The sequence below is a fragment of the Canis lupus genome, chromosome 3, assembly GCF_011100685.1.
Source record: "Canis lupus familiaris isolate Mischka breed German Shepherd chromosome 3, alternate assembly UU_Cfam_GSD_1.0, whole genome shotgun sequence".
Classification (NCBI taxonomy): domain Eukaryota; kingdom Metazoa; phylum Chordata; class Mammalia; order Carnivora; family Canidae; genus Canis; species Canis lupus.
This window is the reverse complement of record NC_049224.1, coordinates 73,851,838-73,878,986: the sequence shown is the minus strand read 5'-3', so window position 1 is coordinate 73,878,986 and position 27,149 is coordinate 73,851,838. Positions and strand designations below refer to the sequence as shown.

The 27,149-nt window shown below is 36.1% G+C and overlaps 1 protein-coding gene and 1 long non-coding RNA gene across 7 annotated transcripts in view; one reads left to right on the top strand and one right to left on the bottom strand.

The window, feature by feature from the left end:
- Positions 1 to 27,149, bottom strand: part of LOC111095295 — a 72,998-nt gene that overhangs the window by 23,532 nt on the left and 22,317 nt on the right. The gene's annotated exons all lie outside the window — the stretch shown is intronic.
- KLHL5 (kelch like family member 5) overlaps positions 1 to 27,149 on the top strand; it is an 88,152-nt gene that overhangs the window by 41,935 nt on the left and 19,068 nt on the right. For 5 of the 6 annotated variants that reach the window (XM_038533476.1, XM_038533475.1, XM_038533474.1 and 2 more), the window contains 3 exons: positions 185 to 397; positions 9,227 to 9,413; positions 22,804 to 23,028. In XM_038533476.1, coding sequence (XP_038389404.1) covers positions 185 to 397; positions 9,227 to 9,413; positions 22,804 to 23,028 — 625 coding nt within the window. The remainder of the gene's footprint in view (positions 1 to 184; positions 398 to 9,226; positions 9,414 to 22,803; positions 23,029 to 27,149) is intronic. The other variant, XM_038533473.1, reaches the window with a different exon arrangement.

Sequence of the window (27,149 nt, the reverse complement as noted above, 5' to 3'; positions counted from 1 at the left end):
TAATTTGCAGTTTAATGTTATTTTATACTGTGTTTCTTTCTAGGAAACAGTAATGCTATTGTAAGGAAGGTCTAATGAACGTATAAATGTGTTTTAGCACCTGATTCAAAAATTTGTATTTACTCTTAAATAAACTGATGGATAGAAGAAACGACATTGTTGATATGCTACTTTTCCCTTCTAGGAGCATTTCATGGAAGTAATTCGAAACCAGGAATTTGTATTATTACCAGCCAGTGAAATTGCAAAGCTTTTGGCGAGTGATGACATGAACATTCCTAATGAGGAGACAATACTGAATGCACTTCTTACTTGGGTTCGTCATGATTTGGAACAGAGACGGAAAGATCTCAGTAAACTTTTGGCTTATATTAGGCTACCTCTTCTTGCACCCCAGGTAAACTATTTTTGATTATTTAAAATCAGTATCCTAATTTCAACAATATTTGGGTATTGATTTTATGTTAATCATGTTAATACGTACATGTCTGTAGGTTTTTTCCTTTGGCTATTCTATTCAATAAGGCTATTTTACCTATACTCCTATGAAATGTGTAGGTGAAAAGATACTTAGCTAAAAAAACTTCTGCTTGTGTTTTTGACCCAGAAGGTCTGGCTGCCTAAATTACGTCAATTAAATAACATTGTCCCTAAGGAGGTTAGTAATTTTATTTGACTCAGCTAACAAACCTATCCTAGCAATTGGAGAATTAGTAAAGCTGCGGGTTAAATTTGCAGTAGATGCCAGGAGCCAGAAAATGTAAATTAATTCATTTGCTACACATCTATTAAGTATCCGTTAAATGCCAGATTCTGGTGATGTATTAACTGAGACATGGTAAGAGTTCCAGCTCTGGCATTTTTTTTTTAGATTTTATTTATTTATTCATGACAGAGAGAGAGAGAGAGAGAGAGAGAGAGAGAGAGAGAGAGAAACAGGCAGAGGGAGAAGCAGGCTCCGTGCAGGGATCCTGACGTGGGACTCGATCCTGGGTCTCCAGGATCACACTCCGGGCTGAAGGTGGCGCTAAACCGCTGGGCCACCGGGACTGCCCTCCAGCTCTGACATTTTAAAACTCTGTGTCTTGGCATAGTCACACACCCCATTCTCTTATATCTGTTAGGTGGAGATAACATCCTCTTTGACTATCTCTCAGGATTATTGTAAAGATGATAAAAGTGCTCGGTGAGATCAAATGTGCTACAAATAATCATGGTAGAATTATTAGCATTATTTTAGAATTGAGAGATATCTAGTTAGTGTATTCAAGGCAATCAGTCAGAACACATTTGCATGCATACTTTCCCCTTTGTACAGTTTTAACCGGAATATACTGTGGTCCCCCCCTTATCTGCAGTTTCACGTTCCCATCGTGTCAGTTACCCGTGGTCAGCCATGGTCAGGAAGCAGGTGATCCTCCTTCTGACCTCTTGTTGGAAGGTCAGCGGTAGCCAACTACACATCACAGAGCCTGTGTCACTCACTTCACTTCATCTCATCACATAGGCATTTTATCATCTCGTGTCATCACGAGAGGAAGGAAGGTGCATAAGATACTTAGACCACATTCACATAACTTTTATTACAGTTTCATTGTTCTATTTTATTATCTGTTATTCTCTTACTGTGCCTGACTTTTAAATTAAACTTTATCATAGGTATGTATGTATAGGAAAAAAATATATATGGGGTTCAGTACTATTTGTGGTTTCAGGCATCCCCTGAGGTTCTTGGAACATATCCTCCATGGTTAAGGGAGACCACTGTACTATAATTTCCTCTACCTCCTTTACTGCTTATCCTGAAGGCTTGAATTAGAGAAAGAGGCCTTGAAAGTACAAGAAGAATGAGCTGTGACTACTCAAGCTCAGATTTTTGTTGTTCGAGTGCCATAAATTTTATCTTATTTGTATTTATCTTGAGGATTATGTATTTCATCTAGCAGTTGTTAGCAGAAGTCACTGTTTGCTCTCTACCTTATAAAAACAAAAAGTACTACCAATCCTTAATAAGAAAGACTTCCTTTTCAGAGGTAAACTATCATATGAATTCGTAGAAGTGAAACCATATGAAATGTTGACAATTCAAGAAAACTAACATTCTAAAACGTTTCCCTTGAAATCAGATTTCAAAAAGAGAGTTCTGTTTTACTGGTACCTAGCTGAAGTTTTTTCCTTATCATTTTCTAGGTTAAAGAAAATTAAATCTAAAAAATCCTAGTAGACTTTGAAAAGAATCTGTGTGATTCCATAACCTGACAATTGACTTAAGTCCTGCAGTTTCAAATATTTATGATACTATATTTGCATGATTCCTAGAGACATTTCACGTTTCTGTTATCCAGGATACTGCTGATACTCATAACCACAAGATCTTAGAGTGGAAAGGCACTCATTTAGCCTAACACCTGTTGTACAAATGAAGTAACCAGCCAAAAAAGTAAAACCATATGCTCACAATCCTAAAGTGATTGCATAAATTTCTGTCCTTCTGCATTGTAGTTTTATTTGCCTTTGCTACTTGGCTAACATAGAGCTAATAAGAGACAGAGTTAAGTTCTGTGCCTTTTTCACTGAACCATTCTGCCCCTTGAACATATTGTGTGTAAAATTTCTGGGTTGGGGAGGTATATCAAGTGGAGGAAGAAGTAAGTTAAAAAATAAATGTGTGATTATGATATAATGAGAGGAAGGCTGTGATGAATATATGAATATGGCATTATAAAAATAATTGGAGTAGCCCACCCAGGCTGATGGTGGGGAAGCTGGGAGAACTTTCTGAAGTGTCACTTGGTCGGCATACTGAGTAGCTACCCAGAAGACTGGGGCATGATAGCCCAGGAGAGATAGGAGACTGGACCTAGTTATGGAGTCGTGAGCAAATACATCAAGCAAGAGAGCTTTAATGGCTCAAGTGCAGACATAAAAGGGCAGAGTGGGAAGACAAAGAATCTCTGGCTATGCCAAGGAGTTTGCATTTTATCCCCAAAGCAGTGGGGAAGCACTAAAGGATTTTAAGCAGGGAATGATATAAGTACCATCTTGCTTAGGAAGGAGGATCCTCTCTAACTGTATTGCGGAAATTGAATTAGAGCAGTCAAAGTAGAAGTCCATTAGGAAGACTATTGTATTCAGACAAGTGAATTAGGTGCTTGCTGGCAGTGCAGGTAGAGAAATTACCAGGCTCAAGAGCTGTTTAGGATGTAGAATTGGTACAACTTAAAGGTGTGGGGTACAAAAAAAAGGGGATCCAGAATGATTCTGATTTGTGCAACTAAGTTAAGAGAAGTGCTGTCATTTAAGGCAAAGAATACAAAATGGAGTGCTGATTTTACAGTGGAAAGAAGATGGAAGAATTGTGTTCCCAGAGTTTCTTGGTACCTTTCATCCTCTTGGAGTCTAGGAAGAAGTTTTGAAAACTTCTTATTTAGGTTGTTGCAGCCAAAAGGAAGAGAATGACTTGGCCAAAGCAAAAGCAAGGGCACTAGAGATGGAACCCTCAGAAACAGTAGTGTTTAGTAGTAATTCCTAAATTTGCCTAAATAACTGGAGGGCCATTAAAAAGAGATTTTAAAATTAAATTAAAATAATAAAATAAAATAAAATAGATTCTAAGGTCAAGGAGGAGGAAATTTTAACATAATCTGATATTACACAGGAGACATGATAAGGACAGAAGATCCACTGGATTAACCCAGTTATTCTCATTAAGAAAACATTGGATTATATTCTGTATGTTTTATTGTAAAAGATAGAAACATATGACAATTATTTAAACTGTCCAGTGGGTATCAAATAATAAGTGACTAATATTTAAAAATTGCTACCAAGTCCACTTACCTAAAGAATTTACTTTGTAAATAGGTGAAGCAGATTAAGAATACACTTATCATGATGAGCACTGAGTAATGTAGAGTTGCCAAATCATTATATTATACACCTGAAGCTAATATAACACTATATGTTAATTATAGTGGAATTAAACAAAATAAATGAAATTTAAAAACAATAAATAAAATTTTTAAAAAGAATTTACTTTTGTGAAATAGTTTCTTTCCCAATGAGCTTTTACCCTACTTTGTTAATATGAAACACTATTGAGTCTAGCTAGAAAGGATGTAACTTACATATATAGTAATTTTTTATAGTGTCTCCCGTAGTAGATCCTTAAAATGACCTAAGAAATATATATGTAATTGTCATCCTCTACCAAATGATCATTTAGTGTGGTTTGTTGTGATGTGTTTTTTTTTTTTAACTCTGAATAATCCAGAAGATACATGTTTGTGGATTTTTGTTTACCTTTGAATGCATCACAAGTTTTTCTATTTGATCAAGCTTCAAACAATGTGGATAGGAATACTAGGAGAAGTGTACATTATTTAAAATATTTTGACACCTAAATTCTTAAAGTTCCCAATGGTTAGCTTGCATTATAAGTATCTTGGTCTTCACTATTCTGTTCTCAATTCTCATTACTGTTTTTTACTGAAAGTCAAAAATATAAAATGAGCCAGTATTTACCTTTACCATTCTTTTAATTTACCTGTTTTTGATGCCGAAACATTTTTAAAACCTGTAGAATTCAGAAATATTCACATTCTATTTTATACACTAAGTAGTACTGGGACAGTTGTAGAGAAATAATCATATGGAGATTAGGTATGTGAATAAGGATAAAAATTTACACATTGAAAATGTTTCTTTTTTCTACATATTTTCATTTAAGTTATTTGTCATTCTCTAATAGTGGATAAGACACTTAGTGTTCACCTAAAATGCAGAGAATACAAGTCTGTATTTTTTCTCTTTCAGTGCCTTCTGAATGATTTTCCAAATGATTTCTGGTACCTTCCATTTGATTAATCTGATATGTGGGTTAATGGTTTTACATTCCCTTCTGTTACTCTCATCTCCTACTTAAATATGATTAATCCCATTATTCATTAAGTATAGAGACTGTTAGCATGATTAAAAATATATTTTAGGGATCCCTGGGTGGCGCAGCAGTTTAGCGCCTGCCTTTGGCCCAGGGCGCGATCCTGGAGATCTGGGATCGAGTCCCACGTCGCGCTCCCGGTGCATGGAGCCTGCTTCTCTCTCTGCCTATGTCTCTGCCTCTCTCTCTCTCTCTCTCTCTCTCTCTGTGTGACTATCATAAATAAATAAAAATTTAAAAATATATATATATATTTTTTACTTCAAATTGCAGTAACTATTAAGTCTCCCAAGACTTTACTTTCTATAATTTTTTCACATTTATTTTTATTTAGAAAGGACTAATTACATATAGCAAAAGTAATATAAACATTAAGATCAGTCAAAATGAGCCAACTCAGTGCATATTCAGCAACGGTTTCTATAGCAAATATAACTATATTTTGTGTGTGTAGAAAAAATATGGAATAATTAATATCATAATATATACTCTGGCACAGGTCCTGAGACTTATGTCTTAATTTGGCTTTTTTACTGTTAGCATGCTGTTCTCAGTTTCCAAAAACCATGAACTTTTTTTTACAGTGACTTTTGTTAGAGACTTCCATTATCAAGATATGAACATATTCTCAACATTATTACTCATTTGCATTTGCAAAGTAAAACTGCATTCCCCACCCACTCAAATGGCTAAAATAAAAGGAGATAGTAACAACTGTTAGTAGAAATGTGGAGGAACAGGAACCCTCATATATTGCTGGTGGGAACATAAAATGATGTAGCTACTTGGAAAATTGTTTGGCAGTTTCTTAAAAAGTTAACATGTATTTACCATATAACCCAGCAATTCTATTTCTAGTTATCTACCCAAGAGAAATGAAAACATTTATCTACATAAAGACTTGCATGCAAATGCTCGTAGCAGTTTTATTCATAACAGCCAAAAACTGGAAATAATCTGTGTCCATCAACTGTGAACAGATAGACAAAATGTGGTATATCCGTAAATGGAATATCATTTAGCAATAAAAAGAAGTACTAAGGAACACTCATGCACTGTTGGTGGAAATTTAAATTGGCCTCACCACTGTGGAAGACAGTATGGAGGTTCTTCAGAACATTAAAAATAGAAATACCATATGATCCAGTAATTCCACTACTGAGTATTTATCCAAAGAAAACAACACTCATTCAAAAAATTATACACAATCCTGTGTTTATTGCAGCATTACTTACAATAGCTAAGATATGGAAGCAACCCATGATTCCATCAATAGATGAGTGGATAAAGAATATGTGGTATACACACACACACACACACACACACACACACACACACACCAGAATATTATTCAGCCATAAAAATGGATGAGATCTTGCCATCTGTGACAATATAGATAGGCCTAGAAGGTGTTACACTGAGTGAAAGAAGTCAGACAGAGAAAGACAAATACCATTGATTTAACTTCTGTGTGGAATCTAAAAACAAAAAGAATCAGAGCCATAAGTACAAACTGATGGTTGCCAGAGCAGTAGAGGTTGGGGGATGAACAAAATGGGTAAAGGGGAGTGGGAGATATAGGGTTCTGCATATGGAATAAATAGTCATGGGTAAAAAAGACAGCATAGGGAATATAGCCAGTGGTATTGTAACAGTGTTGAACAGTGACCAATGGTGGGTAAGCATACACTTGTGGTGGGCATAATGTATAGAGTTGTTGAATCACTATGTTGTACACCTGAAACAATGTTGTACACTGTGTACCAACTACAATAAAAAATTTTTTTATGAAAGAAATGAAGTACTGATACATGCTACACATGGGTAAACCTTAAAAACATAATTTTAAAAAGCAAGTCAGCATATTGTATGGCTTTATATAAAACATCCCCCCAAAAAGGCAAATCTATAGAGACACATAAGCCCATGAGACAGGAGATGGGAAACAGTTTAAACAGCAAACAGCATGTGAGCTCTAACTGGGGTGATGAAAATGTTCCAAAACTGTTTATGGTCATGGTTGTACAACTTGGCAGATTTGCTAAAAAACCACTGAATTATATACTTGAAATAGTGAATCATGTGATATGTAAAATGTGTCTTATATTATCAAATACTGTCCTGCAGTGTATCAAAAGAATGATACACTATGACCAAGCAAGCCTTTTTCCTTTTTCCAGTGATTATAAGTAAATCTGTCAAGAAAATTATATCAATAAGTTAAAGGAGAAAAAGCCATATGATCATATCAGTAAATTTGTAAAAGGCATTTGGGAAAAATGTGGGAACCATTCTCAGTTTTAAAACTCTGAAGTAAAATAGAGAGAGAAGAAAATAGCCTAAATAGAATAAAGATGGATTACTAAATGCTATAGCAACTTTCATCCTAAATAGTCAAACACTAAAACCATATCAATTCAAACCAGAAAAGGGGTACTCTGTATCACTAATTATTTAACATTGCTTTATGTTTTAGCAATTGTAATAATAAAATACAAATGAAGTAATTGGCATACACATTAGAAAGAGATGTCAACTATCCCTGTAGGGTGGTGATTATGATTGTATGCCTAATAACTACAGTTTTATAAGGGAATGTGGTAAAATAATAGATTATAATATAAGGATAAAATAATCAAAAGATTTTTCTCTCCAGCAAAATATTTGCAGAATGTAAATTTAAGAATCCATTCCCAATAGCAATAAAAATAATAAAATCTGTAATATGTATATTAAATATGTATATTTAATACAAGAAAGGCATAAGACCTATATGAAGAAAGGTATACAGCAAATGGAAAGGCTTCCTGAATGGAAAGACAATATCATAAAAATGTAAATTCTTCCACAATTAATAAATAATTTAATGCAGTTCATATTAGAATTCCAACAGGGTCAAGATGGTGAAGGGGAATTAGATAAATTTATCTTTAGCTTATATGGAAAGTTAAAAACTCAAAAATAGCCAAGAAAACTATGAAAATGAACAGTAAGGATAGATTTATATCAGAAAACCAGAGTGTGCTATAAAGACACTAAAAAATTTTATATTAGAGTAGGAATAGACAAATAGATCAATGGAAAAGAATAAAGAATCGGAAAACAGGTCTCATATATCCTGAGATATATTTATAAGAATATAATATATAAACAAAGTTCAATTCACTTGAAAATGAAGATTATTTAATAAATGGTGGTGGTACAGAACTGGCCATCTACCTTGAAGGAAATTAAAATATTCTTCAGCTCATACTCTATTTAAAAATTAATTTCACATGAATCAATAGTAAATAAAAGAAATACAGCAAAAAGAGGGGTGGGAGGTAGTTGGAGAAATAAACACAAAAGGAAAAGAAATGCATTTTTTAAAAGTCAGGATGAAATCATTTCTATACATTTGCATAAAATTACATAAAGTTTAAAACTTGGATTCAATGAAGCAGAAGGGATTTAAATTTTTTTAGGGTAATCACCATTTAGAGTTCTTTGCCCTTAAGAAACTGTAAGGTGTTTTTGCTGTTGTTTTTTCTTTAGAAGGGGGAGGGGCACAGGGAGAGGAAGAGAAAGAATCTCAAGCAGACTCCCTGCCTAGCACAGAGCCCTTCTAAGGGTTAGATCTCAGGACCCTGAGATCATGACCTGGGCCAAAATCAAGAGTTGGATGCTGACCCATTGAGTTACCCAGGCACCCCTGCTGTTCTTTGAGCACTGTTTAGAGAGGTCAGGTAAATGCAGTCTAATTAGTCAATTTCTATTTATAATTACTCTTCTTCAGTTAAAATTATTTCTAATTTTAAAAATAAAGTGATTTTTTTAGAAAAGCAGTAAAAAAGATTATTAAAAAGCACCAATTTCTCCACTATCCAGAGAAAAGCACTATTCAGGTTTCAGAGCATACCACCTATCTTCTTCAATTTATATTTTTCAATGAAACTTAAAATGCCGATCTTGTAAATATTGAATATATTAGTTAAAAATAGGTGTCCAGGGGAGACCTGGGTAGCTCAGCGGTTGAGCATCTGCCTTTCGCTCAGGGTGTGATTCCGAGTCCAGGGATCAAGTCTTGCATTGGGCTCCCTGCATCGAGCCTGCTTCTCCCTCTGTCTGTGTCTCTGCCTCTGTGTGTGTGTGTCTCATGAATAAATAAATAAAATCTTAAAAAAAAAAAAAGTGTCCAGGCTTGGATTTTTTTTTTCCTAGTGAGGTCATTTCCATTTGTGAACTACATGTTCTTTTAATTACTATTTTCTTGCTCATTTAGTATACATCCTCACCACTCTTTTCTAGTTCCTGGCAGACATGGAAAATAATGCACTTTTTCGGGATGATATAGAATGTCAGAAACTTATTATGGAAGCAATGAAGTACCATTTATTACCAGAGAGACGACCCATGTTACAAAGCCCTCGGACGAAACCTAGAAAGTCAACAGTTGGAACATTATTTGCAGTTGGAGGAATGGATTCAACAAAAGGTATTAAATAATCTTTTATTTGGGGGAACAAGGGGGAAAAAAAAGAAGTTTTAGTTAGTAACAACACATGACCAAAGAGCTCTTTAGAGAAACAGCTGGTTCCAGGACTGGAAAAATACAAGGTAAACCCAGAACATCTTATAGTCCCAGAGAGTAAAGAAGTGCTCAACAACTACTGAAGACAGTACAAGGGACAGAAGAGACAGTTTGTAGGGACCACCACTGTCCAAATCTGGGATAATTTCAACACCAAAATAGATAATGATGATAAAAGATTATCATTTATTAAATCAGTATGTATTCATGAGTCCACACTGGTACAAATAAAGACAAGGGGAGGGACAGCTTTAGAATTATTATTAGAAGGCCAACTAATAATTACAGAAAGAAAGGACTAAAAAAATTATAATTTATCATGATAACTAATTCAGTCAAAAAGTATCAATAGATGCTACCACCAGTAGGTGAAAGTTTGAGAACAGATAATTAGCTTCAACTCAATGTATCTTCCAACCACTTGCTTATTAGTGACAAAGGGTAAACTAGTATCTTTACAGTGGAGAAACGGGGCAGACAGCACATCAACCGAATGAGCTATTATCCTATGGCCAGTAATGAGACTAATCAGCAGCATGTGCCTCTTAGGAGTATACAAAGGACAACTCAGCTGTACATCTGTGGTATCCTCGCCAGAAGTGAACAACTCAAATTTAATCGTGAGGAAAAAACAAACAAATCCAAGTTGAGAGACGTTCTCCAAAATGACTTCTGTGTCTGTAGTTTTCCAAAATGTTAATGTCGCAAAATACAGAAAAGACTCAGGAATTCGTGCCACATTTCAGGAGACTGAAGAGATATGACAGCTATTATACTGCATCACCTTGAATTTCTTTTGCTCTAAAGGACATAACTGGAGCAGGTGATAAGATCCAAATAAAGTCTGTTGGTCAGATAACAGCGTTGTGTAAATGTTAAGTTCCAGATTTCGATGATTGTATTGTTCCGTAACAGGGTTTCTTGCTTTGAGAAAGATACACTGAAATATTTAGAGTACAAGGGCATCATCTCTACAACTTGATCTTAAAACAGTTCAGGAAAAAAAAATTATACACACGCGTATACAGCAAAAGCAAATGTAAAACAACATTTGGGAAATCTGGGGTTAAGGTATTTGGGAATTCTTTGTACTGTTTTTGCAACAGTTGTTACAGCAACAATAATAGTAACAAACATCATGTATAGTGCCTCCTCTGCCAGGTGGTGTGCTAGAAGCTTTCTGTGTATTATCTCTCAGTACATTGATCTTCCTTTCCTCTGAATTCCTAGCACTGATAGCCTGCAATCCCCTGACAGCACCTCTCTGACTTGGGAATACATCTCTGAACTCACTTCATTCTACTTCTCCCCTCACTCTTCCAGCCCTGCTGGCTTCCGCTTCCTTCATGGAACAAGTCAAACATTCTCCCACATCTGGGCTACTCCATTAGCTGTTCCCTCTCCTGGAATGCCTAGCAGAAATTATTCACTCATCTCCAAACATCAATTTACAAAAAAAAAAAAAAAAAAAAAAAAGACTTTCATGGCCAATCATCACCTGTCCATCACTTTCTAATCTTTTGCCTACCTCCTTCTATCTCATTCTTCTGCTTATATTTCTTCATAACACCTGATCTGTCTACTTCTTCCCCCCAAGTAAGCTCTGGGAAGCAAGAAACTTGTTTTGTTTTGTTTTTCTCAACAATATATCCCACAGCACCTAGAACAGTTCCTTGCACATAGGCAGCATCAATAAATATTTGCCATATAAATGAAGGTTGTCCTTCCCCATTTCTTGAATTATTTGTATGACTGAAGCCCTCGATGCATTATTCACATCGAAGATTTCCATGTGACATCTTTAATGAATATAAAAATAGGAGCTCTAATTGGAAGAGTTTTACTGTAATTTAACTTTTAGCTTTATGGTAACAAAGATATGGATGTAGATATTATCTCATATAATATGGTGCTTTATATTTGTAGATGCTTAGGGTCTAAATAAGGCTTGATCACTGAATGGTACAGAAATATGTAAAGTTAGAAAACTGGTGAGAGTTATTGTATAAATATTTGAAATTTTTAGAGAGTGCCGCAGTCCAGGTAATCAACTTGCAAATACTTATTGTTTACTGTATGCCTGGAACTGGTGTTCAGCCTTGTAGTCCTTACTAGCACTCCTTCCTTTCTATCTTTTCCTCTCTTTTTCAAGGCTTTGTTATTTCTCTATTGCTTGTACTCTTGTGTTGCTTTTATTCTCATATTTTCAACTTGCATAAAATACTTGTTCACTGCTCAGCTTTCATCTCAAACTATGTGTATTCAAGTCTTCTCTGACCATGTGTCCCAGACTTGAGGACTTGGAACTATAATTCATTGTTTTTCAATGGCATCAATGGACATCATCCCTGGCTCATTTAAGCAGATAAAAAAGGCTGTTCAAAATGGTGAAGAACTATATCCACTGTACCTTACTTATCATGCCTGCCTTGGATTTTAAATCCTAGGTTCAAGTAAGGTAGGTTACTAGCTTTAGGGTAGTCCTGAACCCTAAACTTCTAAGGACGGTGAGAATAAATATCTGTCTTTCCAGGTTTATGGGAGATTCAGTTCCTGCCTCTCATCAAACCTCTTTTGTACAGTGGAAAAGTTCCCATGCATAAGCAGGGGAGCTCAGCTACTAAGTACCAAAGTAAATAATACACTTCCCTCCCTCCCTCCCTCCCTCCCTCCCTCCCTTCCTTCCAGATCTTACCTTCTGACAATCACCAAGTCTTCTTTCAAATGGGTCTTATCCTTCTAAATTTCCATTGCTACTTTCCAGTTCCTGGTAGCCTCCTATCAGCCTACATCTTTTAATCATGTTCATTTAGTGTGAATAGCATTCATTCATTGTGTTGTTACTATGTGCCCGGAATTATGCTAAGTGCCTCACCTATCATTTTTAATCTCATATTCATAATAATTCTAAGAGCTGAATGTTGTTATTGCCCTAGGATACCTGTCCCTAGAAAAGTTAACTGTCTTTCCCAGGAGTACACAGCTAACGAGTGATGGAATCAGGATTCAAATAAGGCAAGGACTCTGGAGACTACACCCTCTGCTTCATTAATTCTTCTGTTTACATAACATTTCTCTGCTCAACGACTACAGTGATCTTCATTTCTTACCACATAAGATGTAAAATCCTCTTTCTAGTTTCCAAGATTTTCTGTAATCTGGCCATTATTACTTGACCAGCTTTATTTCTGAGTCTTTCCTAGATGCCAGTTGTTCTCACCTTCTATCCAATGCAAGCTATCTTCCCTGGCCATAACTTATTTTATACCCAAAGTCTTTATAATGAAGAGCAATTTGCATCCAGTCTGGATCATTGGGTTCTTGGTCCTTTCATATACCTTAGTACAGGGCCCAACAAATAAGCTGGAAATGTTTCTAAATAGCCATTAAGAAAAAGTTAGAATATATTTCTGCTTACTTTTTAATTTTTTTTTCTGCTTACTTTTTTAAAGGTTAATCTTTTAGTATAAGGAAGTTTTAACCTTTTATATAGAATTTTGTAATTATTAGGAATTTGTTACTTGAAGATATTTGGGTTTTGTTTTTTTTTTTAAGAATTATGTTTGCTGGGATCCCTGGGTGGCGCAGGGGTTTGGCGCCTGCCTTTGGCCCAGGGCGCGATCTTGGAGACCCGGGATCGAATCCCACATCGGGCTCCCGGTGCATGGAGCCTGCTTCTCCCTCTGCCTGTGTCTCTGCCTCTCTCTCTCTCTCTCTGTGACTATCATAAATAAATAAATTTAAAAAAAAAAAAAAAAAAAAGAATTATGTTTGCTCACACAAACATACTTTTCCATGACATGTTGCCATCTTAACTAATTATATCAAAAAAAAAAAAAGCCACATTTTCAAAATAGTTTATATTCTGAGGTTCTGGATAAACATGGATTTGGGGGGAGAACACTGTTCAACAGCCCTGATAACAATATTACCTCTTTTTAAATGAAATATTATAGGGGTACCTGGGTGCCTCAGTCAGTTAAGTATCCAACTCTTGATTTCAGCTCAGGTCATGATCTCAGGTGGTGAGATTAAGCCCCAAGTGGGGCTCAGCTGGAAGTCTTCTTGAGATTTTCTCTCTCCCTCTGCACCCCCCACCTAAAATAAATATTTTTTAAAAATAAATATTATATAAAGTACCCCATAAAAATATCCCTTTTTTTTTTTTGCAAAAATGTCATAAAAGATCATGCTTTGACTTATTCAGTAGTATCATTGTGTTGCAGTTATTTATACCATGTCTATTTAGCTATTTAAATTATCTTTCTAGTAATGATGTATTTGCATTCTTACACACATATTCAACAGTTATGAATAAAATTTGGAAGATGAATGTCAAAAAAAAAAAAAGAATTCTGTTTGGTGTTAGCAAAGGAAATTTTAGTTACCAATTCGTAGAACCATGATGCTGCTTAGTGAACTGGATTTTTTGTATGACAGAATGAAGATAATTTTAAACATCAAATTTAGAGTGATGTATAAACTATCCTATTACATAAAATAATCTGAGTGTATGAATAAAATCTCATTATAGCTAAAAATTATAGATTATTCAAGCTCAAAAATTATTTTTGAACAGCTACTATATATAAGGAACTCTGTTTGTTGCTGTGAAAACAAATAGGGGCACCTGGCTGGCTTGGTCTGTGGAATGTGTGGCTCTTGATCTCAGGGCTGTGAGTTCAAGCTCATGCTGGGTGTAGAGATTACTTAAAATCTTAAAAAAAAAAAAAACAAAAAAACAAAAAGAATACAGAGATGGAAAAAGATTTGGAACATATTTCAAGTAGCTTATGAATTTTGTAGGGTATATCAAAAAAAACCATAACATCAGAAAATAGAATATTCTGTGTATGTGTATGTGTATCTATATCTATCTATATATATATGACTATCAATAGTATTGGTGCTCTGATGAACCAATTATAACAAATACTTTGGAATAAATATTTGTCCTGATTCTAATTCTCTAAAAATAGCTCTGATTGCATGTTGTATTAGACACTTAGAGAGAAGTAAAATAGAATCTAATTGAACTCTTCATAAATGGAGGTTGGATTATTTTAGAGGGGTGAGGCTTTTAACTTTCTCACCTCATAAAACAAAAGAGTTATTGGAATCTTCTAATTCTTTTTTTCTTAAGATTTTCTTTATTATTTTCAGAGAGAGAAAGAGAGAGAGAGAGTGAATGAGTGAGTGGGAGGGAGAGGGAGAGATAGTCTGAAGCAGACTCCATGCTGAGTGCAGAGCCTGATGCGGGGATTGATCCCACAACCATGAGATAATGACCTGAGCTGAAATCAAAAGTCAGATGACACTTAATGGACTGGAATACTTTAATTCTTAAAAAAATGTAGATAGGAACAGACAGTTACTCCTGGACTTCCCACATTCTTAGTTTCCAAAGTTCATGATTTGCACTTACACTCTTGTCCTTCCATGTTGCAACAGAATGTGTATCCCCTCCCTCCTCCTAGGAAAGCCAGCCCCACACCTGTGTTCTGACACTGCCCTTTCCTGCCTCCTCAGGAACCTTCTTCTTTTAAAAAAAAAAAAATTATTTATGAGAGACACAGAGAGAGAGAGAGGCAGAGACACAGGCAGAGGGAGAAGCAGGCTCCATGCAGGGAGCCCGACGTGGAACTCAATGACGTGGGACTCAATCCTGGGTCTCCAGGATCACACCCTGGGCTGAAGGCGGCGCTAAACCGCTGAGCCACCCGAGCTGCCCAGGAACCTTCTTTTTTTTTTTTTCTTTTTTCTTTCTTTCTTTCTTTTTTTTTTTTTTTCAGGAACCTTCTTCTTAAGTGGATGCCTTCCATTTGTATTTTCAGCTTCTTTCCTCCCAACTAGATCCTTCCCATTAGCATTCAAGCAAACTCAAATTTATCAAGTTTTAAAAACAAAACAAAACCTCTCTCAATCTACCTAGTAACTCCCATCTCTCTCCTCCCTTTTATAGCTGAACTTCTCATAGAATCATCTATGCTCATTATCTATCATCCTCTCACCTCCCCATCATGTCTTAGCCAGTCAGACAAGGGACTCTCCATAAAGTTGTCAATGACTTCCATGAAGCTAAATCCAATAATACTTTGTAGTCTTAATCTTACTTGCTCCCCTAGGTAGCATTTAATACTGTTAGTAGTTTTTACTTGCTACAAAAAATTTTTTTAAGTTTTTATTTTAATCACCTGGTACTCATCATGATTGCATTCCTTAATCCCCATCACCTATTTCACCCATCCCCCCCACCTCTCCTCTGGTAACATCATTTTGTTCTCTATAGTTAAGAGTCTGCTTCTTGGTTTACCTCTTTTCTTTTCCCCCATGTTCGTTTGTTTTGTTTTCATTAAATTCCGATATGAGTGAAATCACATGGTATTTGTCTTTCTCTGACTTATTTCATTTAGCATTACCATTATACTCTCTGGCTCCATCCATGCCATTGCAAATGGCAAAATTTCATTATTTTTTATGGCTGAGTAATATTTCATTGTACGTATATACCACAGCTTCTTTATCCATTCATCAATTTGTGGATATTCTGGCTTCTTCCATATCTTGGCTATCATAAATAATGCTGTTATAAATATAGGGGTACATGTATCCCTTTGAATTAATTTTTTTAAAGTAGGCTCTATGCCTAGCATGGAGCCCAATGTGGGGCTTGAACACATGACCCTGAGATTGAGACCTGAGCTGAGATCAAGAGTCGATTGCTTAATTGACTGAGCCACCCAGGCACCTCTGAATTAGTGCTTTTGTATTCTTTGGGTAAGTACCCCATACTGCAATTGTTAGATTGTAAGGTAGTTCTGTTTTTAACCTTTTGAGGAACCTTCATACTGCTTTCCACGGTGGCCACACCAGTTTGCATTCCCACCAACCGTGCAAGAGGGTCCTTCTTTCTCCACATCTTCACCAACACCTGTTGTTTCTTGTGTTGTTTAGTTTAGCCATTCTGACAGGTGGGCAGTGATATCTCATTGTTTTGATTTGCATTTCCCTGATGGTGAGTGATGATGAGCGTCTTTTCATGTGTCATTGGCCATCTGTTTGTCTTCTTTGAAGAAACATCTGTTCGCATCTTCTACCCATTTTTTAATTGGATTATTTGTTTTCTGGATGTTGAGTTATATAAGTTTTTTTTTATATATTTTGGATACTCCCCCCTTATCAGATATGTCATTTACAAATATCTTCTCCCATTCCATAGGTTGCCTTTTAGTTTTGTTGATTGTTTCCTTTGCTGTGCAGAAACTTTTCATTTTGGTATAGGCTCAATAGTTTATTTTTGCTTTTTCCCTTCCCTCAGGGAATCTATCTAGAAAAAAGTTGCTGTAACCAATGTCAAAGAAATTACTGCCTGTGCTCTCTTCTAGATTTTTATGGTTTCAGGTCTCACATTTAGGGCTTTCATCCATTTTGAATTTGTTTTTGTATATAGCGTAAGAAAGTGGTCCAGTTTCATTCTTTTGCATGTTGCTGTCGGGTTTTCCCAATACAATTTTTTGAAGAGTCTGCATATTTCCCATTGGATATTCTTGCCTGTTTTGTCAAAGATTAATTGACCATGTAACTGTGGGGTTTTTTCCCTGGATTTTTTATTCCATTCTGCTGATGTACATGTGTTATTTTTGTGCCGGTAACATGCTATTTTGATCACTACAGTTTTGTAATATAACTTGAAGTCTGGAATTGTGATGCCTCCAGTTTTGCTCTTCTTTTTCAAGGTTTCTTTGGCTATTTGGGGTCTTTTCTGGTTCCATACAAATTTTAGGGTGGGTTGTTCTAGTTCTGTGAAAAATGCTGTTGGCATTTTGAGAGGAATTTCATTAAATGAATAGATTGCAGGGGTGTCTGGCTGGCTCAGACAGTAGAGCATGTGACTCTTGATCTGGGATTGTGAGTTCAAGCCCCACATTGGGCATTGGGCATAGAGATTATTTAAAGATAGATAGATAGGTAGATAGATAGATGATAGATAGATAGATAGATAGATAGATAGATAGATAGATAGATAGATAGAGGCACCTCAGTGGCTCAGTCAGTTAAGTATCCAACTTCTGCTCTGAGCCCTTGATCTCAGGGTTGTGAGTTCAAGCCCCATGTTGGGCTCCATGCTGGGTATGGAGCCCACTTAAAAAAACAGATGGATAGATAGATGGATGGATGGATGGATGGATGGATGGATGGATGGATAGATAGATAGATAGAGTAGCTTGCTTTATAGCAGGCTATAAAGTAGCTGCTTTGGGTAGTGTGGACATTTTACAACATTTGGTCTTCCAGTCCATAAGCATGGAATGTATTTCCATTTCTTTGTGTCATTTTCAATTTCTTTCATTAGAAAGAAATGTTTTATAGTTTTCAGAGTACAAGTCTTTCATCTCTTTGGTTAGGATTATTCCTAGATATCTTATTATTTTTGGTGTTATTGTATATAGGATTGTTTTCTTAATTTCTCTTTCTCTGCTTCATTATTGGCATATAAAAATGCAATAGATTTCTGTAGAATTGATTTTTTACCCTGTTACTGAATTCGTTTATCACTTCTAACAGTTTTTTGGTGGAGTCTTTTGGATTTTCTATCTTTTGGATTTTCTATATATATTATCATGTCATCTGCAAATAGTGGAACTTTTGCTTCTTCTTTACCAATTTGGATGCCTTTTTCTTTTTGTTGTCTGACTGCTGTAGCTAGGACTTCTAGTATTATGTTGAATAAAAGTGGTAAGAGTATTCATCCTTGTCTTGTTCCCTAAGTTTTCCTCTATTGAGGATGATGTTAGCCATGGCCTTTATTATGTTGAGGTATGTTCCCTCTAAAGCTACTTTGTTGAGGATTTTTATCCAGAAAATCCTTTTTTCTTGATAAAGCTTTTTCTACATCTATTGAAATGATAATGGGGCACCTGGGTTGCTCAGTCAGTTAAATGTGTCTGACTCTTGATTTTAGCTCAGGTCATGGTCTCAGGGTCATGAGATTGAGCTCTACATCAGCCTCCACCCTGGGCATGGAGGCTGCTTGAGATTCTCTTGCTCATTCTCCCTATGCGCCCCCTCCTCTAACTCACTCACATGCTCATGCTCTTGCTCTCTCTCTCTAAAAAAAAAGAAAGAAAGAAAAGAAATGATCATATGGTTCGTATCCTTTCTCTTATTGATGTGATGTTGGTTGATTTGTGAATATTGAACCATCCTTGCAACCCAGGAATAGATCCCACTTGATCGTGGTGATTGATTTTTTAAATGTATTTGTTGTATTCAATTTGCTAGTATTTTGTTGAGAATTTTTGTATCTGTGTTCATCAGGGATATCGTCCTGTCATTCTTTTTTGTGTGTGGTGGCTTTATCTGGTTTTGGTATCAGGGGAATACTGGCCTCATAGAATGAATTTGGAAATTGTCCTTCTTTTTCTCTTTTTTTGAATAGTTTGAGAAAAATTGGTATTAACTCTTCTTTAAATGTTTGGTAGATTTTTCTCATGAAGCCATCTGGTCCTGGACTTTAGTTTGCTAGGAGTTTTTTGATTGCTGATTCAGTTTTTTGCTGATTATTAGTCTGTTCAAATTTCCCACTTTTTCCTGTTTCAGTTTTGGTAGGTTTTATGTTTCTAGGAATTTATCCATTTCTTCTAGGTTGTCCAATTTGTGGGCATATAGTTTTTCATAATATTCTCTTATAATTGCTTGTATTTTTATGGTATTGGTTGTTATTTCTACATTCTCATTTGTGATTTTATTTATTTGGATCCTTTCTCTTTTCTTCTTGATAAGTCTGGCTAGAGATTTATCAATTTTATTGATTTTTTTTTTCAAAGAACCATCTCCTGGTTTCATTGATCTGTTTTTTTATTTTCTATATCATTTCTTTCTGCTCTGATCTCTCTTATTTCCTTCCTTCTGCTGATTTTAGGTTTTGTTTATTCTTTAGGTGTAAAGCTAGGTGTTTATTTGAGATTTTTCTTATAGGCCTATATTACTATATACTACCCTCTTAGAACCACTTTTGCTATATCCCAAAGGTTTTAAAACATTATATTTTCATTTTCATTTGTTTCCATGTATTTTTAAATTTCTTCTTTTATTTCCTGGTTGACCCATTCATTGTTTAGTTAACATGTTATTTAACCTTCATATATTTGTGGTCTTTCCAGATTTTCTTGTGGTTGACTTCTAGTTTCAAAATATTGTAGTCAGAAAAGATTTATGGTATGACTTCAGTCTTTTTAAATTTTTCGAGACTTGTTTTGTGGCCTCATATGTGATCTGTTCTGGAGAATGTTCCATGTGTACTTGAAAAGAATGTATATTATATTGTTTTAGGGTGAAATGTTCTGTGTATAACTGCTAAATCCATCTCAATTGGGTCCTTTATGTTTGTTAATTGTTTTATGTATTTGGGTTCTCCTGTGTTGCATGCATTAAATATTTACTTTGTTATATTTTCTTGTTTGATTGTCTTTTTTATTATTAAGTAGTGTCCTTCTTTGTCTCTTGTTACAATCTTTGTTTTAAAGTCTGTTTTTTTCTGATATAAGTATTGCTACTCCAGCTTTATTTGACATCCATTTGCAGGATAAATGTTTCTCTACCCCCTCACTTTCAACCTGCAAATGTCTTTAGGTCAAAAATGAGTTTCTTCTAGGCAGCAGACAGATGGGTTGTTGTTTTTTTATTCGTTCTGTCATACTATATCTTTTGATTATCTTTTGATTTGTCCATTTACATTCAAAGTAATTATTGATACGTATTTATTGCCATTTTATTACTTGCTTTGTGGTTGTTTCTGGAGATTTTTCTCTGATTCTTTGTCTTTCTTTCATGGTTTGCTTGTTTTCTTTAGTGATATATTTGGATTTCTTTCTCTTTATTCTTTGCATATTTATTAATGTTTTTTGATTTGTGGTTACCATTAGGTTTGTATATAGCAGTCTATATTAAGTTGATGGTCATTTAAGTTTGAACCCATTCATTCTTCTGTCCTCCCTACATTTTGGATATATGGTATCCTATTTTACAACCTTTTATTTGTGAGTTTCTTAACCAACTTTTAAAAGAAATATTCTTTTTACTGCTTTTGTGTGTCCTACCTTCATACTGTTTTGTTGTTGTTGTTTTTTGTTTTTTTGTTTTGTCATTCCTTTCCATCAAAAAGTCCCTTTTATATCTCTCACAGGGCTGGTTTAGTGGTCATGAACTTCTTTATTTTTTGTTTGTCTGAGAAATTCTTTATCTCTCCTTCTATTCTGTATGATAGCCTTGTTGGATAGAGTATTCTTAGTTGCAAATATTCCCCACTTGGTACTTTGAATATATTATGCCATTCTTTTCTGGCCTGGTAAGTTTCTGGCATAGACAGTTTCTGCTGAAAAATCTGCTGCTGGCATTATAGGGTTTCTTTGTATGTAATTATGTTCTTTTATCTTGCTGCCTTGAATATTTTTTATCATTATATTTTACCATTTTAATTACAAGATATTTTGGTGTGGGTTACAGAGCCTTGGTGTAGGGTCTGCTTTTACTGACTTTGTTGGGGGATCCTGTGCCTCCTGGATCTGGATATGTGTTTCCTTCCCCAAGTTAGGGAAGTTTTCAGCTATTATTTCTTTAAATAAGTCTCTGCCCTTTTTTCTGTCCCTTCTTCTTCTGGGACTCCTATAATATGAATCTTAATTATCTTTGATGGAGTCACTGAATTCTCTAAGTTTATTCTCAGTCTCACTGATGTCCTCCACTCCTTTCTCAAGACCAGTGAGTATCCTTATGATCATTGCTTTAAATTCTCCATCAGGCATGTTACTTAAATCTGTTTTGCTTAGATCTCCAGCTGTGATCTTGTCCTATTCTTTCATTTGGATCCAATTCCTGTCTTCTTATTTTGTCTAAGTCTCCGTGCCTATTTCTCTATGTTAGAAAAGTCAGCTGCATCTCCTGAATAAGAGATCTTATAGTGCCCGGCAGAATAGTTTCCAGGGCCTTGTGCTTCTGGGAATGTCTCCAGTGTGCTGTGTGTACTCTGCTATTGTGGCCTGGTCACTTTATCCTTCAGACCAGTTGTCTGCAGAGGCTGTCTTTGCTTGTTACAGGCAGCATTTGGTGCCTGGCCTGAGTGTTGTGCATTTGAACTAGGCATGCTCTGGTCTGCTTGTGAAATGAGACCTATCACCACCACCACTGGAACTGAGGCCTCACAAAACTCCTTGGTTGGCAGGGGTTTGGGCTAGTCTTCTGAGGAAGGGGCCTGCTGTGCTGGGACTGAGGCAAGTGTGACCGGGAAGGGCAGTTCTGCTGGAGTTTGGGGGAACAGAACTTGGTGTAAATAAGGTAGGTGGTAAGTGTTGGCACTGCACTGGTTCCTGTAGGTAGCCCCATGCTTCTGCTGAGGAGCAAGAGGAAGGACATGGCATCTACCAATTCCTTTGTTCCTGGAGAGGCCTCCATGAATGCTGCCTCCCTGGGACATGCTCACTGTGTGCCCCAGGTGCTCTTCAGATCGCTGTTTCCATGCTGTACGTCTGCATTCTGTTTCCCTTGCCTCTTCTTCAGGGGCAGCCCCAGTGTCCTCCAACCTCTCCCAGAGCCAAGCATGCTAACTGTTAAAACTCCAGACTTTAAGCCCCACTGGTTGCAAGAACTCGTGAAATTCAGGCCCTCTCACTTGCCAAACCAGTTGCCAAGGGGATTTATTTTCCCATGTACCCCCTGTGTGCTAGTTTGCCTCCTACCCTTATCTGAGACCATGGCTCCCTCCTCACTGCATTAGCCACAATCCATTTCTCTCCCAAGCCGTGCCTCCACACGTCCTGCCATCTTCATTGTGGCCTCTTCCCTACCTTTAGTTGTGGAGTTTGTTCTGTCAGTCTTCAGATTCTTTCCTATTTAGGATTTGCTGTTTATCTAGTTGTATTCGTGGGAGTTGGGGAGCCTAGGGTCCTCTTACTCTGCCTCCATCTTCCTTCAAAACTATCTGCTACAATTTTTTTTTTTTTACGTTGGCTTCCATGACACTAATCTACCTTCATTTTCCCCCAACTTCTAGCTGTTACAAATAACCCTTTCTCACTTGACCTTTTAATACAGAGCCTTGTGTATGGCCTAGAGAATAGGAGGAGATGGGGTCAGAGATATAAGCAGAATCCTGACCATGCAGAAGCTCATTGAAATACAATAAAATTATTATTGTCAATGCTAGAAAATCATGATTTGTTTTATATGTATGAATTCATAAAATACTCAAACATGGTGAGATTTTTATTTCCATAATTTCCATATATTACTGTTAAAGGAGCAACAAGCATTGAAAAGTATGATCTTCGTACAAATATGTGGACTCCTGTAGCAAATATGAATGGGAGGAGGCTACAGTTTGGTGTTGCAGTGTTAGATGACAAACTGTATGTGGTTGGAGGAAGAGATGGACTGAAGACTTTGAACACTGTAGAATGCTACAACCCCAAAACAAAAACCTGGAGTGTGATGCCTCCTATGTCCACCCATAGGCATGGCCTTGGTGAGTATAATTATGCAGGTTCATTCATGATATCATATATTAGACATCCATTACATTTTTCCATTCCATACCAGGCAGAAGTAGACCATTGTGAGCAACAGTTAGTCACCAAGCATTCCTTTATGTGCTCCTGAACTGAGAAACAGCATCAGAGAAGACAAGAATATACAAAAATATAACAGCAACCAGCACAAATAAAAACATGGATATTTAAGGATTTGATTGTAGCATGATGGAGTGATAGGCCACCTTTTTAAATATGTGCTTTGTTTTGACAATCAGTATTAATCTAAACTGAGTGAAATGGTGATTTAAAATCTTTAGCATTATTGTTCCCATCTATATCCTTGGTTTTTCAGCAGAAATGAGTAAAAACCCATAGAAATCATAAGGTGGCACAGAGAATATGATAGAGACTTTTTGTTCTTTCATTCAGCATTTCACTGAACTGACATTGATTAGCATGTACTATGTGCCATGCTCTTTGCTCAGTAGGTATACAAAGATGACGAAGACACTGTCTTTACTCTAAAGGAACTGATGGCTCACTCTGAGATGACAGAAGATAATTTAGGGTCTTGTAGCACATGATCTATTTTTTTTTTTTGATAGGAGAAAGAATAGGTGAAATAGAACTGTTTGATGAAAGTGAAACAGGTGGGAATAAAATTTGATGGGGCTTGACATGTATCTGTATCACCCAACTTTTCCTGCATTACATAGCAAAATAGAGGTTTAAAACAACAATGATATATTTAGCTCATGGATCTGTGGGTCAGCTGAGCCATTCTTCTGGTTTAGGCTACCTTGGAGTATTTCTGCTGGGATTTCTCATGGATCTCCGGTGGACTGGTAGGTCAGTTAGGTGATCTAGAATGGCCTCATTCACATGTGTAGTGGTAGGCAGGTTGTTGGCCTGGGCAACCGAGACACCTGGGCCACATGCCTCTAATCATTCAGCAGGTTAACCTGGCTTCTTCACATGGTAGCAGTCACAAGGTTTCAAAAGCAGCATAAGGCAAGCCACAGTGCACAAACTTTTCAAACTTCTGCTTGCATCATGTTTGCTAATGTTGCCCTGGCCAAAACAAGTCACATGGGCAAGCCCAGATTCAAAGACTAGAGAAAAAGACTATATATATATATAGTATATATATATGATAGTATATACTATATATATAATAGTATATGTATATATATGTATATATATTTTTATTTTTATTTATAATCATATTTATTTGAGTCTAGTTGATACACAATGTTACATTGGTTTCAGGTGTACAACTAAGTGATTTGATAAGTTTATATGTTATTCTGTGTTCACCACAGGTATAGCTACCATCTGTCCCATTACACATCCCTGTATCATTATCATTGACTGTATTCCTTTTGCTCTCTTAATTCTGTGACCTACACATTCCATAACTGGAAGCCTATGTCTCCCTCTCCACCTGTTTTGCCCAGCCTTCCATCTCCCTCCCCTCCTTCAATCATCAGTTTGTTTCTATATTCATAGTTCTGATTCTGTCCTTTGTTTATTCATTTCTTAGATTCCATTAATGAGTAGAATCATATGGTATTTGTCTTTCTCAGTCTGACTTGTTTCACTTAGCATAATACCCCCTAGGTCCATTCATGTTGTCTTAAATGGCATGATCTCATCATTTTATAATATTCCAGTGTGATATTCCTCTGTGTGTGTGTGTGTGTGTGTGTGTGTGTGTGTGAAAGACAAAACATCTTTCTTATCCATTCATCTATTAATGGACACTACTCTTCTTGGTGGGAGGAGCTGTAGAGTCACCATGAAAATAGGTATGCATTCAGTGATAGGAAGAATTTATGGTCATATTGTCAGTGTATCACAGTCTGAAAAAGGTTTAAATTAGTTACAATAAACAATTTGATAAATCATCAAAAAGATGAGTTAAAAGATGGATGAGGTAGCAATGAAGTTCTAGCTCAGTTTAGATAGCATAGCTTTGTACTACATTCAATTTATTAATGTCGAGCACCAGAGTAGAGGCTGCCAGAAAAAAGCCAATAGCCAGTAATGAAAATTATCTAGGCATTACAATTGGTCTGATCATGGGTATAGCAAAAAAATCAAAGAAACAAGTAATTCTACTATTTGCAATTAGTTTTCAGTTCAAGGTGATCAAGTTTCAAGTTCGCTAATGAAGTAAAACCAGAGGATTGGGGTAAAGTACTGAGAGGAGAGCGTAAAATTAACTGATAAAATATTAATCTTGAGTTCATAAAATCAACTTCTTACATAGGCACAAAATGGGAATGTATCTTAAAAGCAGCATGAATGAAACTTGAGTTGACCATAAAATCCAAGGTCAATCCAAGTTTGCACCTGCATACTTCCCCCACTATGGAGAAAAGAAATTTAATTTTAACTTAAGGCAAATTCTTCTAGTACAGAGAATGAGAATGCCCATGATCCAGCTATGTTTTGTGCAGATTAGATTGTGCATAGAGTATTATCATTAATTCTAAGTACCATACAAACTGTTTTATTGAAGCAAGTTCGAAGGAGAATAATCATATAGTTCAAATGTCTTCTTTAAGCTTTTTCCCAAATCTTTCTGTCATTCTTTTTTTTTTTTTAAGATTTTATTTATTTATTCATGAGAGACACACAGAGAGAGAGAGAGGCAGAGGGAGAAGCAGGCTCCATGCAGGGAGCCTGACATGGGACTCGATCCCAGGTCTCCAGGATCACATCCTGGACTGAAAGTGGTGCTAAACCGCTGAGCCACCGGGGCTGCCCTCTTTCTGTCATTTTCGTTTTTACTAATTTACCTTATAATAAATCAGTGTTATAATTTGAACTTATAACAGAAACTTTTATATAGGAAACACTCCTTTTATCTCTTATACATGTGAGAATTAAAGATTTCATCTTGAAGTAGTTCTGCTAAAATTTATTTTCAAAAATACTGTTTGAGGAGTTGAACTAGATGGACTCATTAATTTTTCTTCCAGCTCTTTAATTAATTATAGACACATACATATACACATATAATTGGATATATATATATATATATATATATACACACACACACACTTGGATTGCGTGTGTGTGTGTGTGTAGTCTGTATATACTGTTCCCTTTACCTCACCTCTTCTCTGATATCTCTGTGTCTGATTTCTTAACTTTATTCATGTTTCTGTTCCAATGTCTCTTTACCCAAGAGGTGTCCCCTAACCCTCTCTACCCTTTTCCTCCATTCCATTTTTCTTGTTGGCCTTGATGAATACCTGAAATATACTTTGCTTGTTATGATGGCAGGGCCCTTTCTGTTATCTTCTATTAAGTGCTTAATAAAAACTAAACAGATATTAGTTGAATAAGGGAACAAATGAATCTGGCTTGATTCCCTGGTGATGAATCATACCAATAGATTGTGGTATCAAATTTAACTACTATAAAATCTCACGAATTTGAATAAATAGGGGGAAAGGAATAAAAGTGATTTTTCAAATATATCTTAAATCTGAATTATTGAAAAATCTTTTAAATATGGCAGTGTGTGCATCTTGTGTAGTTTTAAGTAACTTTCCACTGTTGGACCTCAAGATCCTGCCTCTAAAACTTATAGAGCAGAGCTGTAGTGCTGCTTCCCCCTCTCACCTATCCACCTACCAACCAGGAAGAGCAGTAAGGGAACCAGTTACCTTTTTTTTTTTTTTTTTAAGATTTTATTTATTTATTCATGAGAGAGAGAAAGAGAGGCAGAGACACAGGCAGAGGGAGAAGCAGGCTCCATGCAGGGAGCCTGATGTGGGACTCGATCCCGGGACTCCAGGATCAGGCCCTGGGCCAAAGGCAGGCGCTAAACTACTGAGCCACCCAGAGATCCCCTGGAAACCCAGTTATCTTTACCGTAAATGTTTCCTTAATTAAATTAGCATGTTTAAGGTTCATTGTGCTACCCAAAGCAATTTACCAATTCAGTGCAATCCCTATCAAAATTCCAATGACATTTTTCAAAGACATAGAACAAATAATCCTAAAATTTGTACAAAGCCACAAAAAAAAAAAAGAAAAAAACAATAGCAAAGTAAACTTGAGAAAGAAGGACAAAGTTGGAGGCACCAAACTCCCTGAT